Here is a 17506-nt window from a genome sequence, read left to right as displayed (position 1 = left end):
ATTTGATAATCCCAAGTTAGCCTTCACCGTTCACAGCGACCGTCGCCTCCATCAACCTCTCTCTTCTCCTCCACCCCCCCTGCTCCACTCTCCCCTCGACCCTCATTTGCCTCTTGCTTCTCTTCTTCCGCCGGGAGGGAAAAGGGTGGGCTCCACCTCTCCTGATTTTGCTTCGAGTAAAAAGAGACTAAAGTGGTACTAAGTCGCCCAGTTTAGTCTGTAATTGTAATAGTCAGTAATACTAAACAGTCCTAAGTCACTAAATATTTCATTTCTCGGGTCTGAATGGGGAGCTAGAGCCTAGTTTAGCAGTAGAGAAGAGACAGACAGACAAGACAAGAAACACAGAGAGCAACACAACTCTCATTGCAACGGGATCTTCTTTCTGTCTGTTACTCCTGAAATCCATCTCCCCCAAAGCTACCATCAACTACTCCAAATCTACCTTTCTTCCTCTACTTCCTTTCTTTCTTTACTTACTCTCTTTCTTTCTTTCTTACTCACTCACACACACTCTCTCTCTCCTTTTCTCCTCCTTCCCTCTGCTATAGAACTCTTCGATGAGTTTTCTTCTCCGTCCAGTTCTTTATTGATCTCTCGGAATCGATTTCCTTCAGAACCCTTTCCGCGTCTTCCTTATCGACATGACCCCGACGTACTGTTAATTGGTTCCTTTCTCCGGGTATGTTCTACTTAGTCGCGACACTATCCTAACCCTGCATCCATCCCGTTGGGTACTCTGTACATTTTCTTTTTTTTTTTCTTCCTCGCTTTGCTTCGGTCCTTCTTTGTTTTTCTTCGCCCTTTCGCTGCTCATTGCGCCCCTCCCCCAGTCATCCTTCCTGTTTTTGCTTTTGATAGTCTGGGATGGTCCAACGCCATCTTACGACATCCGTTCAAGAAGGCAGACTGCGCAAAGGCGAATCAAGCAAAAGGCCCCCAAACTAGGCTGTGCATCGGAGGTCGTATTGTTGGAAAAGCTGACGAAGATATGCTTATGCCTTATGACTTCTAGGATGATCTAGCGTGCTTTCCCTATTCTTTCTGGCCATTCTCTTTGACCCTCGACATTTTACCCCGAGTCGTTCACTTTCTATCCTACTTCTTAATACATACCACCCTTTGCGCGCTGTCCGGGTCGGTATATGACCCAGTGGTTCAACCATGCAGCACACCAAAGGACTCGAGTCTCACGAGCTGGGACGGACGATCTCGCGTTCGCGCAGCACCAGCATGTCCAGCGACTCACAGCTCTCCCGTTCCCATTTTCTCGCTCCCCCACCAGTGATCCCCGCGCCCTCGTATATCGCCTCGTCTGCGGCCTCTCAAATAATTACTGCGGACCAAGAGTTCAACGCCGCCGACTTTGTGGCCGACGATGAAGGCCATGAGTCCAGTGCGAGTGCGCTTGTCACTCGTGAAGCCCTCTCTTCTCTCAATGCATTCCTCGACAACATTCTCTTCAACATCCTGGCCGCAGCCAAGTCCACTCAATTGGTCAAGATTCGTCCCGCCGTCGCCGAAGTGTTAAAGCCTCGACTGGCCAAGGAGATGGTGTCGGCAGCTGATGACGAGTTGAGTGAATACCTGGGTGGACCGGAAGACGAGCAGCTGGAATTCCGTAGCGGCCAAACCTCGATTGGCGAATTCGACCTTGTGCGTTCCTGGAAGCTGACCCGTCTGCGGTGTATGGTCTACACGCGGCTGGGAGACATGGAAGAAGATGATGAAGAGGAATATATCAACCAGGAAATCATAGGCGAAGATGGAGGCGGCCTCCGCAGGCTCGCCAGCCATGTCGGTCACATCACGCCTGCTGCCTCAATCTTTCTTACCTCCATCATTGAACACATGGGTGAGCAAGCCCTAATCATTGCGGGTGAGATAGCTCGGTCTAGACTATCAGCAAACCTTGAGGATGGAGATGATATGACGGAGACGGGCGCGAACCGCGCAAGCATGGACCGACTGGTCGTTGAAGACCACGACATGGAGAGGCTGGCGTTGAACCCCACTCTGGGAAGGCTCTGGCGGACTTGGAGGAAGCGTATGCGAGGAAACAACTTGTCGCGAGCGGTGTCAAGGGAATCTCTCGTGAATCGCCAGAGCTTAGTTTTCGGGCCCAGCAGTAGGAAGAGCAGTGCGATCACAATCGATGAGATCTCGCCGCGTACCGCATCATCGCGGTCTGTGAATGAGCCGCTTCCGGAGAGCCAGGACGAAGTTGACCCGGCCTCCGTCCCACTGCCGATGAGTGAGCATGATGTTCAGGAGATTGAAACTGCAGGCTTCCTCCCGGAGCTCGACACTAGCGACATCCAGACGATGCAAGCCGTTGTAGCCCATAAGGTTCGACCCCACAGCCTTATGGTGCTGACGCTACCCTCACCAAGATCGCCCTCATCGAGCGGGAACTCCCCTATCACGCCAAGATTAGTTAACATCAAATCGCCGCGCCATGCTCGGTCAAGGTCTTTGCCCAATGCTGCTCCTACGGATGAACAACCATCCGAAGTTGAGCAGCCCGCCGAGCGCACCTCGCCTACTCCATCAGAGGAGCGAAGACGCCTGGAGACGATGTACGAGCATGACGAGGATGACGAGCGGCACGGTGGAGCGGCAACTAAATCAGAGACCGCCGAACAAAACGAACCGGTGGTTCCTAGCGCTGCACAGGGGGCCGCCGCGACCCCGTCCACATCGGTCGCATCGGTCGTAGCAACGAGTGACGCTAGTAGTACCCCAGTGTCGTCACCTTCTCTGACCGACCGTGAGATCCAAGAAACCGACGAGGTTGAGAATCATGAGACAGACGAAAAAGCTCAAGTGACCTCTGGGGTAGAAATTGCCCCTGGGCCTGTCGCGCCGCAAACGCAGGGGGTCGTCGACTCCACCCCGGCACAACCCGTCGCCGCCGATCAGGATGCGTCCAAGGCTGCTGATTGTGACCAGTCTACTCCCGACGACTTAACCCCTCCAACTGTTCCATCTTCTGCGGACGACATTGCCGTAGAGAAAGCATCTCGGCCTGTTTCAACTTCTGGAGAGAGTGCAATTTCGGAATCCTCGCGATCATTGCCTGGCAAACGCGGCTCGTTCGTACCCGGGGTTCAGCATCAGTACGGGCGCTCGAGCCCAGGGATAGCCTCCGTCAGCTCCGGCGTCGAACGCGCCGCAGTCCAGCGATTGCCGGCACGACCATCCACCTCAGTGGCGTCTTCTGTCTATTCCAAGTCTCGTCGCTCAGGCAGTTTCAGCAGCAGCCGTGAGAAGCGTCCTGTCACTGCAGGTTCTACGACTTCTCAGGTATCGAGCAAGTTGAAAGGTCTTATCGGTTGCCCTGCAGATACTGGCTCGCTTCGTCTCCGTACCTCGTCTGAGGTCAGCAGGGTCTCGACAAGGGAGTCGGCTTACGACGATACGTCCGGTTTGGACGAGTTGATCCGCAGCGAGGAAACAATCCATTTCACCTTGACTCCCAAGAGCATGAGGGAAATGGAGGTAAGTCAGCCATTGTTCCGCTCCTTTTTGCTATTGCTAATCCCTCATTTTAGTTGCCGGATTCACCTAGATGGCGTGCTCAGCAAGCAGGTACTGATCCGACCGACCTGCCGAAAAGCGTTGAACCGACCCCAGATGACATGTCTCGGTCGAGACACTCAACTGCATCATCGAAAAGCACGGTGGACCTTCCACCAGTACCCAAGTTCATCCAGCCGAAACCCAAATCCATCGAAATTCCCGCCATGGTGCTACAGCAGAAACCGGCTGCCGGACAGGCTCGGGATGCGAAGCACAGCATGGAATCGACCCGTGATTTTGCAAACTTTCTGAAGTCCACCGGACCGAATACTCCTACCACGCCTGCAACGGTTGATGGTAGCCCCGCCAAGTCGTCGCGCCTGCGTCGGTTGTCTGATGCCACTGAGATTTCGAAGAAGCTGTCCCGGCCTGCGAGTAGCACTGTTTCTGTTGCAGCCTCTTCCCGTAGCGGTCCCCGCATGGAAGCCCGTTCTGCCGTGGTTCCTCGGGGCGATCAGTCGTCCGACTTGATCGATTTCATTCGGGAAGGCCCACCAACGGCTGGGGCTCATCGTATCCCGCGTACTGTTGCGCCTTTCAGGGATACCATGGACTCGGACGAGCTCCAGGCTATTGAGCCAGGTCGCACAAAGGGTGCTCCCTCCGTGGCTAGCACACAATCGGTAGCTGAGACTTCTCTGGTCTCCGTGGGCTCTCGCACAGGGCTTCTGGAATCTACTAGTCGGACAAGCACTCCGACTGTCATGGCCAAGGAAACGAAGACGACATTTGCTGCTCCTGTGAGCGTATCCGATGACCACCGTCCGCCACGGACACGACGCCGTGTACCGGACCCTTACGCTATTGACTTGGACGATGACGACGAGCTTGATGAGCTTCTTGAAGAGCCAAAGCCCAAACGTGATGAGGAGAGTCTGATCGACTTCCTGCGCAATGTTCCCCCGCCAGAGCCCACTCCGCCACAACAGCCTTTGGCGGCCAATGCAAACTCTCGGCGGGGCTCAGCATCAGTGAAAGCTCGTCTGCGTCGGAACACCGCATCCGAGAAGACACTTATGGCGAAACCCTCCAAGACCTCTCTGCGTCAACAGCCCGATAACTACATGGGAGGCGCTTCGAACTATACTGTCAAAGTCGGCATGGAGCGCAATGCGGGAGCCATGAATGGCGCCTATGACCTCAAGACTCCCTCGGTGCGACAGACCGAGACCAGCGCATTGGCAGATTTCCTTAAGAACACTGGACCTCCTGAGCCTCCGGTCAGCAAGGCTCCTGCTGCTACCAAGTCTAAGGACTCGGGATTCTCGCGACTCTTTGTTCGCCGCAAGAAGGTTGAGGCATGATGTGTCTCCTCAAATGCGTCTTATATTCTCCTTCCTGTGTCCTAATTCTCTACATTGTCACTCTCTAATCATTGCTTTGAACACGATATCATAATGTGTTAGGCAAACGACATGCCCTGTTCGCCGTGGCGAACTCTGATGACCGATACTGTCTTTTATTTCCTTGCCCTTTTCCTGTCCATATTGGAGCTTTATCCTTTCGCTCATATCTTCTATTTCCTTTCCCTTTTGGATTGCGGTCTGCCTTTGCACCTCTTGGATGTATCACTCTTTCCAGCGGTATTTCTTTCTCACGCTTGATTCCCCCTCTACATTTCTTCCTTTATCTTCCACTACTTCGTGGACCTTTTCTTATTTACTTAGTATCCTTAGGAAGAGAGTTTCAATTATGGCCTATGAATGAGATTACTTGACTTTTCAAGCGCCTAAGTTGTTGATAGAAAGGAATTTTAACAACTTAATCTCATATTTCATCCCTACACTATAATGATTCGAGTAGTAAGTAGGTGTCCAAAGACAATGCACTGTATGTAGTTTGTATAGATCCCGCGTGTGGGCCGATATCCGGAGAAACGTTCCACCGAACGATCGGGATCCCCTGGGCTCCAGAGCGCGGCGTGGCATCAATAGCAGCAGCACAGCAGCTTCCGAGCCTCGTTGTCAATTATAGTCTCCTCCCCCCCGGCCACTGCCACAACTGCCATTAACAATGGCGGCCACCCGTCTCACAATGAGGTCTTTCCTCGGTCTTCTCTTTCTCTTGTTCGTTCAACTCACCTCCGCCCTGAAGTTCGACCTCTCTGCCGTGAGCGGGAAGAACGAGCGATGTATACGCAACTTCGTCTTCAAGGACCAGCTTGTGGTCGTCACGGCCATTGTGAGCGGAAACAAGGGTGATGGTCAGGTTGTTAACATGCATGTATGTGGGAACTCACCCCATTGTTGTTTGTGGTGATTGTGGTGATTGCGGGAGGCACGCTGGTCGGGCCAGCTGTTTTGTTGTCTCCCGATGCCTTATTCCACCTTGAAATTGTGTCGCTTGCGAAAGAAAGAATATACTTGGCTAACTATTTTGCTTTCTGAAATAGATCAAGGATGCGCTGGGCAATGACCACGGTCGTCCTAAGGATATTGCCGGAGAGACTCGCCAGGCCTTCACTTCTCCCGCTGATACTGCCTTCGATGTTTGCTTTGACAACCAGCTCACCACTCGTCGTATGTCTATACACCTTGGTTATTTTGTCTCTTGATATACTAGGGATACTATTTGCTGTGTGGTGTATGTATGTGGTGCTAACCAGACAACCTACTAGACGCCGTTGCCAACCCCTACAAGTCCATCGAGCTCGACGTCGACATCGGCGCTGATGCCCGTGACTGGTCTAGCATTCAGGTCCAGGAGAAGCTCAAGCCTGTTGAGACCGACCTCCGCCGTATCGAGGAGATGGTGGCCGAGATTGTCAGCGAGATGGAGTACCTGCGCGCTCGTGAGCAGAAGCTGCGTGACACCAACGAGAGCACGAATGAGCGTGTGAAGTGGTTCGCATTCGGTACTATGGGTATGCTGGTTGGATTGGGTGCTTGGCAGGTTGTGTATCTGAGGGCTTACTTCAGGTATGTTCTTTTCCTCTCTATGACGCTTCCCCTAGTCTGGTATTTGGGTGGTGTGGCTAACTGTTTGGATTTGTAGATCCAAGCACCTTATCTAGACCATGTCGGTTTAAATCTAGAATCGTGAGAAAGAGAAGGTTCCAGGTTGATGCTTTCTCTCTTTTCATGACAAAATATGGACTATTTCTTTTCAATGCATTTCATTATCATCTTGGCCCTATGTAGCTCCGGGATTTGCTTCACGGTACACTGATTGATTATTTGATGAGGAGTATGACAACTGTGCATGTATATTGGTGCTGGTGATCGGTATTATTATCAAATTTCTAGCCATTTTTACCCACATAGAAAGAAGGCCTCTACCCAAAGTCGAAAGACCGTCGCTAGGTGCTGTAGTATGTCACCACGGAGCCGCTAGCAATAAGACAGCCAACGCGATACTGTGTAACTCCAGACTGGATTCCATGTTAGTCAATAAGACTTCACTCTTCGAGAGCCAATTGCAGCCCACAGACTCTGACATCCTGCAGTCATAACAACATCAGCGAGGCAAGGGGAGCAAACCAACCGCGTTGGAAATGCGCCGGAGACGGTTGGTGAACAACCCTGCAAACAATGCAAACGAGGTTTCTCCGGATGATGTCAACCCCGTCATTCTTCGGCTTCCGTTCTTACTTTATCGTCGACCTCCCCCAGGATATCACGACCAATCCTCCAATATCCCACTCATTTCCACTATAGGTCAGTGCCAATCACCATAGCGACATCATAATGTCTGCACCCAGACTCATCAACCGCTTCATGCGGCCATCAACCTCGTCAATCTCTCTTACGACAACTTTTGCCCGGCGCTCCTTCGGCAGCTCGGCTGTTCGTCAAAACAGCGTGAACAACAATGATCGCGCACCATCCACGGCCCCCGAGCATCGCAAGAACCAGACAAACAAGCCCCCTAACCCTCATGTGCCCAACACGACCTCCACCATGACCAAGGACTTCCCCAAGGTCGGTGAGAAGCCGGCTCCCCCGGAGATGTTGAACTCGGTCGACCCCAACTACCGGCCGGCGGATCCGTACCCCGGAAGAGTCGAGCATTTCACCGGAGGTCGCCAGGAGACGGGGGCTCAGAAGCCTGAACTTGGTGTTGGAGAGATGGAGGGCATTACCTTCAAGGTTGAGCCGCTGCGCCGGGAGGGCGAGGATGTTACTACTATGAGGGCTCGGTTGTTGTGTTCGTGATCCCCAGTTCACTTCCCCTTTGAGTCTTTCTGTTTGGAATGAGTAGCTGATACAAATCCGGGGATGCTATAGATCAGAGCCGCAAGCGCGGAATCCTCGAGTCTGATCTCCTGTTGTCTACGTTCGCCGATGTTTATCTGGCCGATATGAACAAGGAGCAGTTGCAGGAGTATGACCGGTTCTTGGATGAGAATGACTGGGATATTTACTACTGGGCCACCCAGGACCCTCCGGCTGAGGGGACTGAGGCTGCTGTTTCCACCGAAGCAGGCGCTCAGGATACTCCTACGGAGACGTGGAAGCGTACTGGAGCCAAGAGCGGCGAGTGGGCGCAGACGGTTGGTGCTTTCAAGGCTGCATACCGGCCCGTTCCGTCACGATGGGCCGACTCCAATGTGCTGAGACTCCTGCGTCAACATGTTCGGGATAACAGTGCCACGGGCTTCCATGCTGCGAAGACCAAGAAGACTGGTGGACCTGGACTGGGACGTATGCCCAATGTGCAGGTGTTCAACAACTGAGCTTGCTAGTCTGCTGCCATAGGCATGGTGGTGGTGTGTGTAAGTGACGCGAGATTGTATAGTTGGCTTGTATTATATGTTGGGCGAGATTGTACAGATTATACACCGGGATGGCTTTACAGGGATAAATTGGGAGGGTTATAAAAGCATTGCCGTTCGATAAAGAGGGTTCATTCACACTTAACTTGATATCTATGATATAGATGGCCATAGGCGGTCAGCAGCCGAGGCAGGCGGTGAGTATTCACGTGACTCGCTTATACGAGTTAGGGTTGGCGGTACCGCACAACGGCGAGAAGGGCTGGGCGCGCTAGTTAGGGCTCAGGCGGGCACGCTGAGTGTCTGCCACTCCATCCTCAATGCTGTGATTTTTATCTCCAGCCTAGAGTCAACGACAATTGCTCCGCCCGCGTTCATCCCTCTCTCCTCCCAGACTCCCAACATGGCTGAGCAGCTCGTCCTTCGCGGTACCCTTGAGGGTCACAATGGCTGGGTTACCTGCCTGGCTACCTCTCTGGAGAAGTAAGGCAACACTACACTACCACCGAAATGAACACATGAAACAAATGCGTTTTGTTGCGAAAATCGAACAAGGTGTGCATGTGCTACCGAACAAGTGGTATATGGATGCATTGTTGCGAGAAAAGAAAATGATCGCATTGGTTGAAACATGAATATTCATATATCAAATGGACAAAACTGGGTTCTGACTTTTATGTTTTTCTTCCTCGATTATAGCCCCAACATGCTGCTCTCTGGCAGTCGCGACAAGACCCTGATCATCTGGAACCTGACCCGCGACGAGCAGGCCTACGGTTACCCCAAGCGCAGCCTTGAGGGTCACTCTCACATCGTCTCTGACTGTGTATGCCCTCCGAATCACTCCGTCCCCACCATGTCCCAGTCCAGACAAGAAAAAAGATGAATCCCCACAACGAAGGACGAAGCCCGATCGAGACCTACGAGAAGGCGGGACTGGGAAAAACATCAAGGGGAGAATACTTTTGGCTAACCGTTCATGGGGATTGTATAGGTGATCTCCTCCGACGGTGCCTACGCTCTGTCCTCCTCCTGGGACAAGTCCCTCCGCCTGTGGGAGCTCTCCACTGGTGAGACCACCCGGACTTTCGTCGGCCACACCAACGACGTTCTCTCCGTTTCTTTCTCCGCCGACAACCGCCAGATTGTCTCCGCTTCCCGTGACCGCTCCATCAAGCTCTGGAACACCCTTGGTGACTGCAAGTTCACCATCACCGACAAGGGCCACACCGAGTGGGTTTCCTGCGTTCGCTTCAGCCCCAACCCCCAGAACCCCGTCATCGTCTCCGCTGGTTGGGACAAGCTCGTCAAGGTACGTTTGAGTCGACTCCCGCACATCCAAGTTTTCCATTATTCGCAATCTCGACAAGTCCAGAAGATGTTTTTGCATAAACGTATTTGCTACTTCAGAGCCTTATGGCCATGAGACAAACATTCACCAATGCCCTGATGGACACTCGACAAACATATTTGTTTGTGTTGTTATTGCTTTCATTGCTTTTCCACCGAGAACTTTTCAACCTGAAGAGGATGTATCTGTGGGATCAAAGCTAACATGCAAAAACAACTAGGTTTGGGAGCTCGCTTCCTGCCGTCTCCAGACCGACCACATCGGTCACACCGGCTACATCAACGCCGTCACCATCTCCCCCGATGGATCCCTCTGCGCCTCCGGTGGCAAGGACGGCACCACCATGCTCTGGGATCTCAACGAGTCCAAGCACCTCTACTCCCTCCACGCCGGTGACGAGATCCACGCCCTCGTCTTCTCCCCCAACCGTTACTGGCTGTGCGCTGCCACTGCCAGCAGCATCACCATCTTCGACCTCGAGAAGAAGAGCAAGGTTGACGAGCTCAAGCCCGAGTACGTCGAGAAGGGCAAGAAGAGCCGCGACCCCGAGTGTGTCAGCTTGGCCTGGAGCGCTGACGGCCAGACTCTGTTCGCTGGTTACACCGACCACAAGATCCGCGCTTGGGGTGTCATGTCGAGGGCATAGATTGATACCCATCAAGTAATCCAAGGGACGGTGTTGAGATTTTAGCGGAGGAGAGAAATCAAATAACAAAGATATCTGTTTTTTATTTTTTCCTTTTCCAAACACACACACTCAAAAAGGGCAGGCATTGGTTGGGATGTATGAGCCATGAAGCAATGAAAGCACCTCGGAGGGAGGGGAGTTCTCTCTCTTCTCTCCTGGGTTTTCACCTTGAACATGTCTAGCTTTTACTTCGAGATTTTTCGTTTCATAAAAATCCGAATTGTCTGGAATCTTGTGAAAGGGATGACATGCAAAATTGTTCTAATACCATTTAAAAGACTGTTAAAAAGTTACACCCTATCACCGGAGGAGAGACATTGTAGACATATTTTACCTTACTATTTACTATACTATCTTTGGTAACCTCGATGTGGGGTTTGATGATGGTATACCGTAGAAGGATCTATCGATTCGTAGTAACATCTCAATATTCTTGCGGGGTCATAATTATGTCGCTGTTCTGGATTCGATCCATCGGTCGATGAAATGCTCCATCCTATCTACCTTTATCCCCAGATTCAACCTCCATTTGAGGCTCTTCTCGGGTCCAGCCCTGAGAATTGATCTACATGGCTAAGATCTCGTACCTTGCATGACACCAGGCTATGGCATTGATTCTGTCAGTGCTATGTAGCTATATCTCAATAGATGATATGTTATCCGCATTCACACGATTATGGATATTAGCTACTACTCACTTCATATACGTCCTTTGCAATAAAACCTAGCGGGTATCTCCAGGAGCGATGACATTATATACGTTATTGCGTGCATCACCGTTCAGTCTCCAAACTTCCTTGTATTTATCTTAATATCTATTCTTAAAAATTCTATATATACATTCATAGAGGCCTGGGAGCTTCGCTTTCATCTTTCAATTCCTCTTCTTTGTTGTAATGAAGTACTGCTATCGACCTATTGTGTATAGTACTCCAGGACAGCTTAGATCACATCCTGCGTCTATTATTTATACTCACCTTGAGTATCCCATACTGTATGCTACCAGCGCAATGATACCAGAAAATTTTCATCATAATAGAATCTACTTGAAAAGTATATACTGCTACTAGCTAACAATCTCCGGATATAGTAAAGGCACCGTAATGCGGCATTGAACATTTTCAAGTCGCTCTGCTAGCCGCACAAAATGTACCACTAAGAAAAAAAAAATTGAACTATAGATACGTTAAACAAAGAGCTAAGTGGATTGAAGCAAGGTAGACATGAGAGAACCCAGTTGTTTTCATAGTTGCTAAGCAGAGCACAAACAGCGGGAAGTTCCAGACCCCCTTCAACTACTTGATTAGGTTACAGTTAGAGATTCCCGCCGATCGATCGTAGTTTAGCTTCTTCCCTCTCCGCCCTGCCGCATGACGTCGCAACCTAGTCTTCCTTTCTTTCTATCTCTCTCTTCAGTCGCATTCCACTTCAGCTTACCCTTTTTTTTCTTTTACTCCGGCGCTTCGATTCTCACCTCATTGATAAATTCAATCATCTCACCATGTGTGGACGATACGCTTTAGGCGTGGTACGTATCTCATCCTCCGCCCTGTATACTACTACTCCGGTGGTACTATATATCACCATCACCATCACCACTAGCCACATGTAACTGAGAGATGAACAAACAGCGCATGAGCTTCATCCGCCGCCGTCTCCAAGACCAAGGTCTTCAAGTCGACGACGCACCTCCCGACGAAGACGTCCGCGAAACTTACAACTTCGCACCGGGGAATACTGGCGCTGTTTATCTTGCCGATACGCATATGTACCCATCTTCTCATCATCATGATGAACCAGCTAATCAACCCGACGCCGATAAAGAGGCGACTGAAGCAGCAGTAGCAGCAGCAGAAGACGAAGTTGAGGACGAGGAGGATGCAGGAGAAGATAAACAAAGGAACAGCAAAGCCACCAAATACAAGCTCCACAGCATGCGCTGGGGTCTCATCCCGTTCTGGACGAAACGCAACCCCGACTACGGAAGTCTTATGCGTACGATCAATTGCCGAGATGACTCATTACTTGAGGATCGGGGCTTGTGGACGTCTATGAAGCGGAGGAAGCGGTGCGTGGTGGTGTGTCAGGGGTTCTATGAGTGGTTGAAGAAGGGACCGGGAGGGAAAGAGAAGGTTCCGCATTTTGTCAAGAGGAAGGATGGGGATTTGATGTTATTTGCGGGGTTGTGGGATAGTGTTAAGTATGAGGGTGAGATAATACACTCTTTATCTATAATCTTGAGGGAATGTTGGGGCGTGGGAGCTAATTGCGATACAGATTCAGATGAATATCTCTACACATATACGATCATTACGACGTCGTCGAATCCCTACTTGAAGTTCCTGCATGATCGGATGCCCGTGATTCTGGACCCAAATAGCGAGGAGATGAAGACTTGGCTGGACCCCTCCAGGACGGAGTGGTCGAAGGAATTACAGTCGATCCTCAAGCCGTATGAGGGCGAGCTGGAGTGTTATCCTGTGGCGAAGGAGGTGGGGAAGGTGGGGAATGATTCTCCGGACTTTATAGTTCCGGTCAGTAGTAAGGAGAATAAGAGCAATATTGCGAACTTCTTTGCCAATGCGAAGAAGGGTGCTGCGGTGAAGCTAGAACAGGGAGTGAAAGATGAGAGGCCCACGAAAGATGCTGAATGGAGCGAGGATAATGCGCCCAAGCCGGTATCTGGAGTCAAGAGGGAGCATTCGCCGGATGTCGAAACGGAGGATACCAAGTTGCAGAAAACGGAGCCGAGTGTAGATACATCGCCGAAGAAAAGCCCAGATAAGAGTTCACCGTCCAAGCCTGTGACGCCGGCAGGGAAGAAGATGCGCAGTGCCACGCATAACAAGCCGATAAAGAAGAGCCCACAGAAGCAGCCTCCTGCAGGGACGCAGCGGATTACGAACTTTTTTGGAAAGTGAGGAAGGAAATATGCTTGAAGGATGAAGATACCCAGAATGTAAGCTCCGAGCTGGACCCGGGAGCTAATTGTCTGTAATTCAGGCATGACCCAACTTGATTCAACTGCCAGCAGTATGAACGGAGATAGTATCCCACAAAGCCCATTAAATAATACATCCATGAACTATTGTACAAGGCTCCTAACCAAGTAGCCTATTGAGACTCTTGCTGGCGCAGTCTCTGGACCAACTTCTCCCGTAGAAACGGACTCAGACCGAAACTAACCCCAAGTTAGCAAAATCCAGGCAGTAATATCAGGAATAGATAGAACCTACATTCCATCACGAGTCACAATCCGATAAGTCCCTAAATAAGATCAGCCACACCATCATCCAACCCAACAATCTACTATCAATCAATCACACAACATACCACTCGCCTGATAATTACCATTCCCTCCCACAAACTTCCCATCAGCATCCACCTCCAGACTCCCAAAGATATCCTCAGGCCTATCCATCCCACCTCGTCAGCTCACACCCAACTCCGCAGGAACAAACAGGAAAAAAAGACATACCAAGCAATCCTCCCATACTCCGGCGGCCGTCTACCATCCGACAAATGAATCCAGCCTCCCCTCCCCGCCGAACCAGCACCCCCTTGACCGCTAGCTCCGCCACTGGAGTCACCGACTTCGCCGCGCCGTCTCCTCGAACGTGCGCCACCCATCAGCACTCCCCCAGACATTAGGTTCGCGCCTGCCGTTGAGACCATCACCTGGGCCTGGGAAACAGCTTCTGGGTCTTTGTATCCATGCTCCGCGATCACTTCTTGCAGGATGCTGAGGAATTTCGGGTTCTCTTTGAAGGAATCGGGTGTGGGGGGCAGCTTGGAGGTTACGCCGAGGGCGAGGTCCGGGTTGGTGGGTTCGGAGGGGAGAAGGGAGAGGATGTTGGTGCCGTTTTTGGGGAATACGTACTGGGGAGATAAGTTAGTAGTGTTGGTTTGTAAATTGCTTTGGTTTAGCTAGCTCTTAGATGAAGTAGTACATACGATATGAGAATGGCCCTCGAGCGTCGACACAGCGCGGAGCTGCGTCCACCTAGGCGTCTGGCGGACGAATGAGCGAATGCCAAACATTTCAAACGAAGTGCTGATAAAAAGAATGGAGCTCAATTGAACTTAATAAACGCTGGGTAGAATATCCGAAGACCTGGAGAAACTATGACGCTGCGCAGACAAACAGGCCAAACTCATGTGACTGCGCGTTTGCGGCCGCGACCAGTTGGTGGTCGGGATGCTGCACGACCATCTATTCGGCTTTCACCCCTCCATTGCGATTTGACTCCCTGGGTTGTGGTTCTTGATTGCGTGTGTTATGGAGGTTCATCTACTATACTTTCTTGAATAGACAGTGGCGCTTGCGCAATCATTTTCTCTCTTTCGGTTTGCCCCGTCAAGTCGTGTGTTTTCGCTGTTGCCCGACATATGCAGCTTCCATGATTTCATCGGCTGCTTGATTTCTTCTCCATTATCTCTCTATTTTTCTGCATGATACCCAGCCTTTGTTTGCTACTTCATACACTTTGTAAATTTCCTTTTCAAGGTGGATAGATCTCACTTCAATAAACACCACCATGGCGACTCCCTCATCGAAGCCAAACCCAGGAGCGACTCCGACACATCTGACCTCGTCGCCTCGTCCGTCTGGTGCTCATATGGCCCGTCCGATTTCCCACAAATCGCCCTCAACGAGAACGCCCTCAGCTTCCGGTCATGGACACAACCAACCCCCCGTTTCAATGCACCAATATTCTACCCCTCTCGCCGCGACTACCGGAGCCGAGGACCCCGTTACCTTCAGTTCCCCGTCGGCTCTCCTCGCGCTTGGTGGCTATAGCGGGATCAGTCCGTCCCCCGCCGGACACGATGGTGTTGTTGGCGCAGGCATGAACGAGAATGATATCCAGGCATTGGGCATGCCGGGACTGAAGCTCGGGGGTGCTCGCGACAGCGAGGAGGAGCGCAGAAGACATATAGATGATGTGGTTCAGCTCCTACGAGCCCGAGTCTCGGGGCGGGGTGTGTGCAGGGAGGGTATTGAGCGACTGAGTGATCTTGAAGGTTTCGAGTCGATCTGGCAGGAAGACAGTCTCAGCATTGCGGGGAACTTTGTTGATCTGGAGATTGACTTCCACCGGGGGTATAATGTGGTGAAGGATGTTAGTCTGAAGTATGCGACGCCTGATGCGCAAGATGGGGAGCAGCGTGACGAGGCTACGGCGGTGCTTAAGCGCGATTTGATACAGTCGCCGGAGGAAGGAGACCGGGGTGCTTGGAAGTCGTTGCGTGGGTTCCATGAGAATCTACAGTGGCTTGCCAAACATGATCGGCTTAGTCAGGAGGTTAATTGTTTCGAGGCCATTGAGGGTCTTTACGAGAGCTTGAAGCGTGTGTGGGAGGCGGAGTGGAAACATCGCAAGTTTGCGGGGGTATACGACCATCTGTGCAGTGGCTGGGTTGGCCAGCCGTGTATGCACAAGGGGAGTCGCATTGGACTCGGTTTGGATTACTGGGTGCAGCAAGCACGGGTCCTGGATGCGAAGGAGAAGCAGAAGACATCGTCTGATGCGATGGTGGTTGATGCGACGAATGGACAGCCGTCGGATGATGAGCCGAACAGTTTGGAAGGGAAGTGGAGTATCGTGGTGGAGTGCGAAGAGGGTTACCCATCTCTCCGCGTGTCGAAGGACTGGGTTGGGTCTGAGGTGTTGACGGGAGTCAATAACAATGACAATGGGCCGTCGTCGAGTGAGGCGCATGGGTCTGAAGCTGCAGTTGTCAACTGGGTTGATCCGCCGGCGACGTTGACCAATAACCAAGGTCACCCTGACGCCATGGCACTTGACTCGAACATGCTGGGTTCTTCGGCTCCTAATCGTCGATTCGTGGCGAAGTTGGAGCCGGCTCTGGATCTACCCATTCTGGCAGCATCTGATATCTACCGGCATCTTGGAATGCAATTGCCGCAAGAATTCAAAATGGTCACCTACGACGGACTCCTGGCCCCGGGCTGGTCGCCTTTGTCGGCAGCAGGAGCTATGGGCTTGGGGCCCGAGGAGGCCTCTCAGCTTGAACGGAGGAGACGCAGAATGTCGGTGCAATCGGTTGACACTACGGGTAAGCCGTGTACGAAGCATCACAGTTATACTTTTCAGCCGTTTGAGTCTGTTGCTGGCCGAACATTGAGGGAAATCCCATTTGCACATCCCCGGCAACTCGCAGACATTATCCCGGTATGATTCGGTGACTCGGATGTGTGTGTCGAAACTACTGACGAATTCTTCTAGATCCTTCGTCAGTACGCCTTTTTGGCCAACCTTATCCGCAGCGTTTTCAGCTCCTCGTACAAGCCCGATGAGGACAAACCCGCGACGCCCGCTGATTCGTCGAATATCTCATTCAGTCCACCTAGGTTTACCGATGGAAATTCGAAGAAGGATGTCATCATATTGAGCAATGCCGACCCGAACGAGAAGAGGCTCGATGCATTGCTGGGAAGCTTCGAGAAACTAGCGACGTCGCCTAGTGCTAAGGGCAAAGGCCCTGTGGGGGTTGGAACCGGAAACTCTGGTTCCAATTCTACTGTTGACGATGTCAAGGTAGACGTAACGTTGCGGACGCAACTAGGACAAGCACCGGTGATCATGTTGCTTTTCGCGGTGGATCAACCAGACGAAGCATCGGAATCCGCCAACGTGGAGGCGGCATTGACGAAGGTGTCTATTAGTCTAGAAGTTGGACTAAATGGCCGGATATCCGTTGTGGACATGACGGGTCTCCTAGATGACAATAACACTACCACAACAGACAACATGGAGGACACCCCAGAGAGGAAGACTCTCGAGCTGCAAAGCAAAATCGCAAATGTGCTGGAAATATCACAGGACATTGGGATCTTGGTGGAATGGATTTTACGATGGGCGCGGCAGCGGAAGGGCCGCTGAAACATGCCGCGGAGTCCAAGACAGTGAGGGGGGAGGGATACGCATCGTCCACTGCGTCGGAAGTAGAGAGCGATCGATCTCATCCATCGGTCTAAGCGGTGACGCAAGCTGGGATATCCTCGACCAGGAGTCGCACTAATTCAGACGTGGGGACTTGCCGAAGATTCGACCGATGTTCTGGAAGCAGACTCGGCCCATTTTTCCTGGATCACGGTCTGTGCAGTATCTGCGTGGGATGGGTGCTAGAGGCTGTCATACACCAG

The 17506-nt window shown here is 51.7% G+C and overlaps 7 protein-coding genes across 7 annotated transcripts; 6 read left to right on the top strand and 1 right to left on the bottom strand.

Moving 5' to 3' along the window:
- Positions 1–1164: 1164 nt before the first annotated feature.
- Positions 1165–4886, top strand: AKAW2_20938A (uncharacterized protein; the record flags this gene model as incomplete). Its single annotated transcript, XM_041685707.1, has 2 exons — positions 1165–3501; positions 3555–4886. 2 exons carry the CDS (start codon positions 1165–1167, stop codon positions 4884–4886), a joined length of 3669 nt encoding a protein of 1222 aa, XP_041539764.1.
- Positions 4887–5595: 709 nt separating this feature from the next.
- On the top strand, positions 5596–6595 carry ERV25 (emp24/gp25L/p24 family protein; the record flags this gene model as incomplete). Its single annotated transcript, XM_041685706.1, has 4 exons — positions 5596–5805; positions 5975–6101; positions 6200–6500; positions 6577–6595. The coding sequence occupies 4 exons, from the start codon at positions 5596–5598 to the stop codon at positions 6593–6595; spliced, it is 657 nt and encodes a 218-aa protein (XP_041539763.1).
- A 673-nt stretch (positions 6596–7268) lies between these two features.
- On the top strand, positions 7269–8257 carry EMI5 (succinate dehydrogenase assembly factor 2; the record flags this gene model as incomplete). The annotated part of the gene is made up of 2 exons (XM_041685705.1): positions 7269–7728; positions 7809–8257. 2 exons carry the CDS (start codon positions 7269–7271, stop codon positions 8255–8257), a joined length of 909 nt encoding a protein of 302 aa, XP_041539762.1.
- A 442-nt stretch (positions 8258–8699) lies between these two features.
- cpcB (40S ribosomal protein RACK1) lies at positions 8700–10293 on the top strand (the record flags this gene model as incomplete). Its single annotated transcript, XM_041685704.1, has 4 exons — positions 8700–8779; positions 8996–9122; positions 9291–9608; positions 9868–10293. 4 exons carry the CDS (start codon positions 8700–8702, stop codon positions 10291–10293), a joined length of 951 nt encoding a protein of 316 aa, XP_041539761.1.
- A 1543-nt stretch (positions 10294–11836) lies between these two features.
- AKAW2_20934A (SOS response-associated peptidase) lies at positions 11837–13256 on the top strand (the record flags this gene model as incomplete). Its single annotated transcript, XM_041685703.1, has 3 exons — positions 11837–11863; positions 11967–12543; positions 12613–13256. 3 exons carry the CDS (start codon positions 11837–11839, stop codon positions 13254–13256), a joined length of 1248 nt encoding a protein of 415 aa, XP_041539760.1.
- Positions 13257–13651: 395 nt separating this feature from the next.
- Positions 13652–14376, bottom strand: AKAW2_20933S (uncharacterized protein; the record flags this gene model as incomplete). The annotated part of the gene is made up of 3 exons (XM_041685701.1): positions 13652–13748; positions 13814–14214; positions 14290–14376. 3 exons carry the CDS (start codon positions 14374–14376, stop codon positions 13652–13654), a joined length of 585 nt encoding a protein of 194 aa, XP_041539759.1.
- A 497-nt stretch (positions 14377–14873) lies between these two features.
- Positions 14874–17243, top strand: AKAW2_20932A (RNA polymerase II mediator complex middle subunit MED1; the record flags this gene model as incomplete). Its single annotated transcript, XM_041685700.1, has 2 exons — positions 14874–16532; positions 16587–17243. 2 exons carry the CDS (start codon positions 14874–14876, stop codon positions 17241–17243), a joined length of 2316 nt encoding a protein of 771 aa, XP_041539758.1.
- Between the last annotated feature and the right edge of the window lie 263 nt (positions 17244–17506).

This window comes from Aspergillus luchuensis, chromosome 2, assembly GCF_016861625.1.
Source record: "Aspergillus luchuensis IFO 4308 DNA, chromosome 2, nearly complete sequence".
NCBI classification, from domain to species: Eukaryota; Fungi; Ascomycota; class Eurotiomycetes; order Eurotiales; family Aspergillaceae; genus Aspergillus; species Aspergillus luchuensis.
Note: the sequence above shows the minus strand (reverse complement) of the source record. Positions and strands in the feature narration are given on the sequence as shown.